Source organism: Arachis duranensis, chromosome 3 (genome assembly GCF_000817695.3).
Source record: "Arachis duranensis cultivar V14167 chromosome 3, aradu.V14167.gnm2.J7QH, whole genome shotgun sequence".
Classification (NCBI taxonomy): domain Eukaryota; kingdom Viridiplantae; phylum Streptophyta; class Magnoliopsida; order Fabales; family Fabaceae; genus Arachis; species Arachis duranensis.
This window is the reverse complement of record NC_029774.3, coordinates 10,679,109-10,689,495: the sequence shown is the minus strand read 5'-3', so window position 1 is coordinate 10,689,495 and position 10,387 is coordinate 10,679,109. Positions and strand designations below refer to the sequence as shown.

Here is a 10,387-nt window from a genome sequence, read left to right as displayed (position 1 = left end):
GGGTGATATTTTATAGTTCTAGTAATAATGAAGCATATTTCTGCTTTTATCATCCTTTAAGGTTTCATCATCAAAGAGTTCCATTGGTAATCCTTGTTTGTGGAACTGCTTGTGTTGGGAAGTCTACTATTGCCACTCAGCTTGCGCAGAGGCTAAATCTACCAAATGTGTTGCAGGTAGCAATCGTGTCTGTAACCCTGAATCTTCCTGTCATATAAAATAAGGACAGTTTTAGGCTTTCAATTGATGGTAGCTGACTGGAATTATATACAAGTGATTTTGACATTCTTTTTGTTGTTGACTCTAATAGACAGATATGGTTTACGAATTGTTGCGCACATCAACAGAGTATGTCCTGAATTTCTTTGTTTCATTCTTAAGCTGACTAGTATTTAGCTTTGATTTTAAGCTCCTGTTAGTCAAACCTAGTATTTGTTCATAATGGTATCATAAGAGACCTGGCTAAGAGTAATCAAGTTAACATCAAAGAGGACCTAAACCCTATAAATTTGTATATCTTATCTCAATGATTATTTTCTTATGTTTGATAGTGCACCATTGGCGTCAACTCCTGTATGGACGCGAGACTTTAATTCATCGGAGGAGTTAATAACTGAATTTTGCAGAGAATGCAGAGTTGTTCGCAAAGGTTTTCTCAGTTCTTTGTAGCTTGAGATCTCATACATTTTTTAAATTCTCATCTTTCAAACTTATTTTAGGTTTGGCTGGTGATTTGAAAAAGGCAATGAAGGATGGAAAGCCAATTATAATTGAGGTATGTATGGATATGTATTTTGGGGATGTTTCCCTCTATATGCTGTATTAGATAATTGAAGCTTTTATACTGGTCAATGTATATTTTATTGATATACAGCTTTTCAAGTTTACTGTGAAGTAATAAATGTTTCTCCTACGGACTTGCTGTGAGCTCATTTTCGTTGTTTTTATTTTGATGATTAAAGGGAATTCATTTGGACCCTAGCATTTATTTAGTAGACGATGAGAAATCACCTGCTGCTATACAAGCTGAAAATAAAGGGATGAATTCAACATCTGCGGCACCAGACGATAGTGCTACAGTTCAAACAGAAAATACTAATGAAGGTAGTCATGATGAGAATCATGGTGGTTCCAGGACTCTGAGTTCAACTGAGGGAATATCTACGGACCAAGTTGATGCAGTATCAAATAATGTCGCATCCATTAATCTAGCTGGAAGCACATCTGGGCATGAAGGTTGGTCTTTATTATTTGCAATACTTTGAAGCTGTTTAGTTCCTCTTGGAGTCACATGCATTGAGGAAGTTATAATATTTGCATGAGTACGCATTGTGTTTCACTTGAATACTAAAGTGGCAAATTATATGTCTACCAAGTTTCTCATGCAGGTACTGCTTCTCTCAAAGAAATAGAGGCAGACAAAAGAATTGTTACTAAAAAGTCAGGTCCTAAGCCAATAATTGTGCCTATTGTTCTGAAGATGGCTGAATTTGATCATAAGGTTTGTCTCATTGTCCATAACTTTTATGAAAGTAACAATTATCCTCATAATTGGTTATTTTCTTAGTTTGTAGTATGTATAACTTTGGGATTTTTTAGTCAAAGAGTTGACCTGCATGTATTTCTATGTTCCAGTCACGCATGGTGGGAAGGTATTTTCATCATATTCCATTGTTTAGTCGTATAAATCGCATGAAATAATGTAGTGAGACTTCTTACCATATTTTCAGGCATTACTTGAGGAGTGGATCTGCTCTCGCACATTTACCGAGAAATGCCCAGACAAGGTACTCTAACTTTTGAAAGAACCCAGATATATACACTTGGCACTCTTGAGGCAAAGGTGGTTAGTTAACCACATTTTTCCTTGGAAAAAGAACCATAAGAGCAACCTACATTTGTTCAATTGGATTTTGATCTATCAGAGCTGGTTTCTGAATTTTGTTGTTCAATTTACAGGATAAAGATAAGCTTATAGCAAATTTGAAAACCATACAAGATTACTTGTGCTCTTTCACCTCACAAGTATGTCTAATACTTTACATTTTTTGCGATGTTATTTATTTTATTGATTTCCATGGCAGCAGTTTCTATGATCTATATATAGCAAATCGCTCCAATTCATTAACTAGTTAATATGAAGTTGATAGGAAAGCAGATTCACTGGTTGCAGTATATAAAACTTTTAACCGTCTAATTTTATTTATTATATGCTATGAATGCTTGTAAGATGTTTTCTGTTTCAGGGGTTGACTGTAGTGAATGTATCAGCAACAACATTTCCTCAAACATTGGATTGGCTCCATAATCACCTTCTTCAGGTATATAATTTGATCGTAAATATTTGCTTGCATATTTTTGTGTTTTTATCAATTCTGATCAATGCTTGATGAAAGAAGGTTTACAAGTGATGCAGAGAGAGGAATATACGACATCTTTGTTAATCCAAATGTTAAAGAAAGAGCAGAATGAAACAATGAAAACAATGACATTTTTTTTCTGGAAAAATGTATCATAGTTATTTTTTGAAAATGATAGCAAGGAAAGATCGAAAACTGGCCTGAATTTCACTGCTCTTATTCTACTGAAAATATGCTGCATTTTATCTTTGCTTAGTAAATTTTGTCTCTCTTCGACATTGCACAAGTTAGTCGTTGATATTTCAAAAGTTTCTGAAAGCATTTCCTTGACATCATAAATTACTCGTTTTCCTTTTCATCAGTAAGGTCTTATAATTTGATGTCTTCCAGTGCATTGAGCAAGGTACTTCATTAGGATCAAATGAACATGTTGCGCAAGCTGGTGCAGAATAGTTGTAATTATCCAATTCTGACAGGTATGATATTAAATATTAACTTCCTTTAAGCATTATATATATTTTTTATCTAAAAATTTACAAATGTACTTTGAAAGTCCCTGGCCAACAAGTTAATGGTTCAGGTTTTTAGTTAGCCATGTGCTTTCAATCTCACACGCTGTTGACTTCTTCATCACAAGGTTATTGAAGTGGTTTGCATGTTTAACTTGAGGTTGTAAGTGGATCCCTGAATCTGTCCAAATGCTATCTTCTCAAATGATTTGGTGGCTGCATTTTCGCAACGTATGAAAATGATATCCCAATCATGATATCATCATGGCTTGGAAAGAGAAGGCAATACAATAGGCCTTCATAGAAGCTGTAATTGTTACATCAATGTTTATTGTTTTCTCAACATTTGATGCTGAGAGCAATTGCACAATTATTATATCATGATATATCATGTTGAAGCAATCTCTTATTATTGAAAGAATACAATAAAGTTCAGTATAACCGTTCCACTGATTGAAAAATCTCCTCTTTTTCTTTACTGCTCTAGGATTTGTATCTTCATTGCCCCTGAGGAGATCCTTGAACAATAACATACCTCTAAATATTATGTATTAGTTCACCAAAGGCTAACTAGAAATGTTTGGTTCAATCAATTGGAATAAAACTTCCCTTTCAAGAAAGTGTGCATGATCTTAAAAGATAATTTTCGTTGTAAAAATCTTGTACTCAGTGGTAGTTAACATTAATCTTAGAGAAATGTTGATTGTAATTATGGGAAGATAACGACGATGTTCTGTAGATACAAAAAACAGTTACTTTATTTAGATATGTATTTGGTGTGAATAAAAAAATGATTATACTATTGTAGAAATGTTTGATTATTTTGGTCTAATGGATTTGATTATTTTCATAGTTGATTATTTTATTAAAAAAAATACGTATATATAAATATACACACACGAGATTAATTTTTTGTATTTATAGAATATTTTTGGAAAACTAAAAAAGAGAAATGTTAATTGTTATTTGTAGTTGGGTTTCTATGGTTGTTTTTTAGTATTGGTTATTTTTTCGTGGGTTTTGCAGCGTGAATTTGGTTGTAATAGTAATACTTAAGTGATTGCTTGTTAGTTCTAAATTATTCCTTCTGTCTTTTATTGCTTCAATTTATCTTTAAAAAGAAAATGATTGATAATGTTTCTGTTTCATTTTGAGTATTATTCAATAATCGGACTTGCAGAAACTCTGAAGGATATTGATAGTTGTTGAGGAAGAAAAAGAAATACAACTATTGAACAATAACACAAGTTAAATATACACAGAATAAATGTACTTGTAAAAATAAAACTAATTGTTGTACAAGGAAAAAAAAAAAACACTTTCAAATTTCATCATCCCAAAGGTCTCCAATTGTTTTGTAGGGACTTGTGGTTTCATTAACAAGAAATTCCCCTCTCATAATCTTCATTTGCTCCAATTTCTGAATCTCCAATATGTCTTCCTCACTCAATTTCAGATCAAATGATGCCATGTTTTCCTTCATTCTTTCTTCATTGAAGCTCTTCACAATCACACTTGACCCCCTTGACAGTCCCCATTGCAATGCAACCTTTATCATAAGGAAGACATATACATTCAATTATTTCAGGTAATACTAATAATTGAACATCATGAATATAAAAATATATTTTTTAAAACAAAGTTTGGATTTTTATTATTTTATTTCACCTGTGCAGGAGTTGCCTTGTGTTTGAAGGCAATTGATTGGATGATGGGATTATGAACAACAGCAGTGGATCCCCATGCATTCCCTGGCCCACCCAGTGGTGAATAGGCACTTACATGGATCTTGTGGTCCCCACATGTCTCTCTCAGCTTCTCTTGCCTCCACATCGGATGCATTTCCACCTAGATTCCAACACAAATTTAATTAATTTATAAAAATATTCATTATACTTACTAAATTTAATTTTAATGTACTGTCAGTGTAAAATAATTTTATATATGCATTTAATTACGAATATTAAATCAGTAAAAATAACTATTTTTTCCATCAACAGCGTGAATAGTTATCCAAAAGAACAAATATATTTCCACGATTGTGTAAAACGTTGTACACGCATCAAAATTAAACCCATACTTATTTTATCTAATAATTAAACGATAAATGAATTCATATAGTAATTTATCTAAAATAATAAGCATACATTTGACACATTATATTATTACCTCAAAAAATTTATAGATAATTTAAGATATTTGATGTGTATATTTATTCAAAAAATATATTTCTTTTGTACACTTTTTTATTTTTAGTATTAAAAATGATTGATAAGAAGTAAAAGAAGATAAAAATATTTGTCTTTTATACCCTAAAATAAAAATATACAAAGAAAATGTGTAGAAAAAGTAATGCAAATATTGGTTTATTTATTTATATATAGATGTACCTGATTAACAGCTGGAGGTGTGGAAGCAAAATCTAAGAGCCAATGAATCTTCTTGGAAGAGAAATTGCTAACCCCAATGGATCTGCACAGCCCCATTTGAAGGCATTTCTCCATTCCTGCCCATGTGACTTCAAAGTCCAAGTTTTCAAAGTCATCTTCATTAGGCACTGGATAGTTTACCCATGGCTTCAACTTTATAGGCCAATGCACCAGGTACATGTCCAGATATTCCATTCCCAAGTTCCTATACAATTAATTCCAACACCATTCTTCACAATTAGTTAACTAATTAAGATGATTCTGTCACATATTTTCTTTCATATGGGGATTGACATGTACTAATTCCAATATTGTGTTTTGCTTTGGTAATGATAACACCACATGCACTTTACATTATTTGCTATTATTGATTTTCCATTGCTTTAGAAAAGAAAAGAGAAAAATAAAAGGGGTAAGATATTTTCTTTTTATTTTTTTCACTTTCAGTATTTTTTCTTTTTAAGGGATGTTCATGATTATTGTGCTTACTGTAGAGTTCTTTTCAATGCAGAAACAGGATCATGGTGATCACTCCCCCAAAGTTTTGATGTCAAGAAAATATCCTCTCTTTCTACAACTCCATCAAACATTGCATCATTCAATGCCTTTCCCACTGCTGGCTCAGAACTATATATCTTTGCTGTATCAAAATGCCTATAACCAATCTGCACAAAACATAAACATTTAAGACCCTTTATTTGCTCGACTACATAAATTAAACGACATTCATCTAATATCAAAATAATAAGAATTTAATTTTGATGTATTATTAGTGCAAAATAATTTTATACGTACATCTAATTACGTAATACTATAGAAATAATTTATTGGCCACGTAAATAATCATCTAAAAGAACAGATGTGATTGCAGTATCGTGTAAAACGTATAATAATAATAATAAGCATGAATGTTGGTACCTGAAGAGCATTGTGGATGGCAAGTTCAGTTATGTTCCTATCATTTGGGAAAGAATAAGTGCCAAGTCCAATAAGAGGCATTGTAATGCCACAGTTCAAACGCACATGACTCTTCCTCATTTTGTCTCTCTATTTTCTTTTCCTTTTTTTTTGTCTGTGTGTTTGTGATTCTATTGCTAGCGCACACTGCTAAATGTGTGTCTAATATTGGATATATATAGATATTCTACAAGTCAAGTCAAAACATATATTAACTTTAAGGTTGTTTAGAGGTTAGACTTAAATTAAATTATTACTAGTTTTTTTTTTTTTCTATATGTCAGCTCATATATATAGATTAATAATGATGATCATGCCTGATAATTATAATATATAGTAGACGTGGAAGAGTGTTAAAATCAATTATTGAAGGAATGCAAATCAAAGGATCGGATCTTCCCTGTCTCTTGGGATTTTATTTATTTGCTCCAATCCATCATCCAAAAGCAGATAGTTTTCGGCCATCAATTCCTTAGAACAAGTCAATGCGACACTATATTTCTTATTTTCTTTTGTTATAAAATTATCGGTATCTAGATCTTATTACATATGCTAATACGTTTCGAAAAATAAATGAGTACAACTTTTTTTGAAAATTAATTTACTATTAAAATAAAAATAGAAAAATAAAAATAAAATATTCTAAATTTAAACTATTGATATAAAATATAATAAACAAAAATAAAAATTATTTAATTAACAGAAAATATAACATTATTTTTTGAATAATACAAAATATTTAAGGTTGAGTCAGATGTTTATTACCTATGATCAGTGGCGGAACCAGAAATTTCATAAGAGGGGGGCCAATTAAATATAAAATATAACAAAACATTAACAAAATATGATTTGTAGCATATATATCAAAAAAGTAATTATATTATATAAAAGTCAATGTTCAACTACATACTTTAAGACATACAAAGTTGTATCTGTTACGAACTATGGATGAAATATACGATATGTTTATTAAGTATAAAATTAAAGTAAAAAATTAATTTGGTAAAAAGATTAAAGTCTAAAACCGATAGAAATGGTGAATATAAATCTAGTCATTTTAATGAATTTTGTAAAAAATTAAATATAATATAGTGTATGAGTAGCTCATTATATTCTCCTGAATATAATGACATAGTTGAAAGAAAAAGTAAAATTAAAAAAATAATGAATATATTATTTATTAGTTTAAAATTATCTTAGCTTATTTTATGTGAGAGGAGAAGTTATTCTATCTACATATTATATATAAAATAGGATACCATACAAAAAAATTAGAAAAAGATTCTATAAATTTTGGTTCGATAAAATGTCTAATTTAAATTATTTAAGATTATGTTGCTGAATCTTAAAAAAAAATAAATTTAAGAATATGTCATTGTGCGTTTATTGAATACGCTCAAAATAACCGTACATATGGTGTGGGACTTTAATTTGCTGATTGCTAAAATAATTTTCAAGTTGCTAGTTGCAATACCTTATAATTTGGATGTAAGTTTCACTAGTTTCATTGCTTATTGAAGGAGTTTATCATGCTAAAATACACATAATTTGTTGATCGTATGTATACTAGCGAAATATCTAATTAACGAGTAATATTATATGAGTAATAAAATTTATTATTTTTTGGTTATTATTTAATTAATAAAAATATTTTTATACATAATATTTAAAGAATACGGTATTGACCAAGTTCTAAATTTTAAATGTTAAATACTAAATTTTAAATTTTAATAATATAAAAATAAAATATTAATTTAAAATATTAACTAATATTGATAAGAGTATTAGTCCTTAATATTTCTCGTATCAATATGTGTAACTTCATGGTACAACAAGTATATATATGTCAACAAAATATCTTAATAAACAAAAAAAGAAAACGAAAAAACTTTACATTTAAAACGAACTGAAAAATGATAATTTTTTTTTATTTAAAAAAGACCTGATTCTTATCTATCAAATTGTTAAGTAGAACTCTTATGTATTTAATTTTGAATAGTAGTTCTTCTTAAATACTCCATAGCTAAACTAATTTTAATGACTAAATATAAATTCTACCCTTTTTCACCATTGGCTGTTCTATTTTTGCTGGAAAAATGATCCGTTGCAATTTATGAAAAATAACATACGTTAAATTTCTAGCAGATTCAAGTTAAGGCTACATTTATATTTGTCTAGTAGTGAACAAATATTTTAGAAATTGAATCAAATTTAAAAAAAATGAAAAATGAAAAATTATTGTTTGGTCATATATAAATGATGAATACTGAATAGTCCTAGACCCCCAAACAAAATTGTTAAAACAAACACATTAATATTTAGGCAATATTTTGTCCATCAAATTGACCCTTTCAATATATATTTGTATCTTGAAACCTATGATGCACGGATAACACTGATACGGATACGGAATACGATACGATATGGGACACGCCAACATGCGAATTTTAAAATCTTACATGATACGGGACACGCATACATATAAAATATAAAATTTTTTTAGATAAATCATAATGATATTTTAATATTTTATTGATATTAAAATATAAATTAATTTTTTAAATTATTTTTAATATCTTATTTTAATTATATCAAGTATTTAAAATATTTTTTGTTTTAATAACTAATAATATATACTATATCTAAATTTATTTTAAAAATATATATTAAGAATAACACTGGACACGCTGACACGTGATGGTATTTAGGTGTGTCCAAGTGTGTCCGGAGAATAATTTTTTATTTTTTATTGAGACACAGTTTGGACACAGCAGACCGCGTGTCGGACGAATGTGGTGAGTGTTGTGTCCGAAATGTGTCCGATACGCAAACACGACAACTCAGCAAAGTGTCCGTACTTCTTAGCTTATTCTAAGAATTTAACTAATAATAATTTGGTCGATTCTAATTATTAAAATTTGAAACAACAAGAGTGTTTTATTGAATTTTTTTATCTTCAATACTTTAATTAAGAGATTTAGTTATATATATCATCATATGGACCAAATCAATACTATTTTTTATGACAACATTTTTGTTTAATTAAAGAGAATATATAGAAATATTAAACTATACTAACGTGTGCATTTTTCATGTTAAAGTCGGTCAGTGAGCTGGCACTTTCAAACATTTATCATTTCGAATGGCCAAAGTCTTCGATATATATCTTTTGGTGAAATTAAACCATTTATAATTCCATTTTCAAGCTTGTGGCCTGTGGATGCATGAAACTGAACTTTAATTTCTTCAATAGTTTTTTGTGGCCAACCAATCAATAAGTTTAAAAGAATTAAAACTAGTTTTTGACATGCAAATTTGTCAAAACTTGGAATTTTTATATTCACCTAATTAATAAAGTAATAATCAGCATTAATTAATAGAGATTACAAAACATGCAAGAATACGTAATATATATATTTCTCTAGAATTTTGTAGTTAAATATTTTATTTCATATATTTATATATCCCTTGCAAGTTGACTTTATATAATGATTTATATATGTTTCTCTGTTGCTGAGCACTATTTTCTCAAATTCTTCATTCTCAACATATGCATGCTTAAATGAAAGACAAACAATGCAATGAAACTTAGTCAAATTATGAAGTAGTCTGGTAAAGATTATAGATGAATCAAACAATGCAATGCACTTGTCCACAGTTCATGAACTTGACTCATTATTTTGTTGTATGTTGTTTAATTATTTAATTTGATTATTTAATATAATATAATATAAATAAAATGATCGATCAGTTGATATAGAAGACTATTTCAGACGCTAGCTACATGCTCATTACTTTGCTTTCTATGAATTAATAAGATATATTTTTAGTTTTATCCTTTTAAATAATTTTTTTGAACCAATATTCACAAATTTATAGTTAATAATCACAGATGGAATATAATTTCCTATACTAATTAAAAAAAATATATGGAATTTAAATAAAGTCTAAATTCATAATACTAAATATAATAATAAAAAGGAAGCCATTTGGATAAAAATATTTAAAACGTCTTTTTTTAAAAATATTTTTTAGTAATTAAAATTCAATACATATAATTGATTAAATTGTATTGTTTTTGTTAAAATTAGATTAGATAAATTAATTTTAACCAAAAAATCGGTGAAATATA

General features: G+C 28.8%; 2 protein-coding genes across 2 annotated transcripts in view; one reads left to right on the top strand and one right to left on the bottom strand.

Moving 5' to 3' along the window:
- LOC107495571 (uncharacterized) overlaps window positions 1–3,537 on the top strand; it is a 4,354-nt gene extending 817 nt beyond the window's left edge. The window contains exons 3-12 of the mRNA XM_052258769.1: window positions 62–176; window positions 311–348; window positions 552–649; window positions 720–775; window positions 963–1,236; window positions 1,389–1,501; window positions 1,731–1,787; window positions 1,960–2,025; window positions 2,247–2,321; window positions 2,751–3,537. Coding sequence (XP_052114729.1) covers window positions 62–176; window positions 311–348; window positions 552–649; window positions 720–775; window positions 963–1,236; window positions 1,389–1,501; window positions 1,731–1,787; window positions 1,960–2,025; window positions 2,247–2,321; window positions 2,751–2,813 — 955 coding nt within the window. The 3' untranslated portion in view covers window positions 2,814–3,537. The remainder of the gene's footprint in view (window positions 1–61; window positions 177–310; window positions 349–551; window positions 650–719; window positions 776–962; window positions 1,237–1,388; window positions 1,502–1,730; window positions 1,788–1,959; window positions 2,026–2,246; window positions 2,322–2,750) is intronic.
- Window positions 3,538–4,190: 653 nt separating this feature from the next.
- LOC107495572 (non-functional NADPH-dependent codeinone reductase 2) lies at window positions 4,191–6,362 on the bottom strand. The gene is made up of 5 exons (XM_016116717.3): window positions 6,217–6,362; window positions 5,788–5,963; window positions 5,260–5,503; window positions 4,538–4,717; window positions 4,191–4,418 (listed from the first exon to the last, which is right to left on the bottom strand). The coding sequence occupies exons 1-5, from the start codon at window positions 6,334–6,336 to the stop codon at window positions 4,191–4,193; spliced, it is 948 nt and encodes a 315-aa protein (XP_015972203.1). The 5' UTR covers window positions 6,337–6,362.
- Between the last annotated feature and the right edge of the window lie 4,025 nt (window positions 6,363–10,387).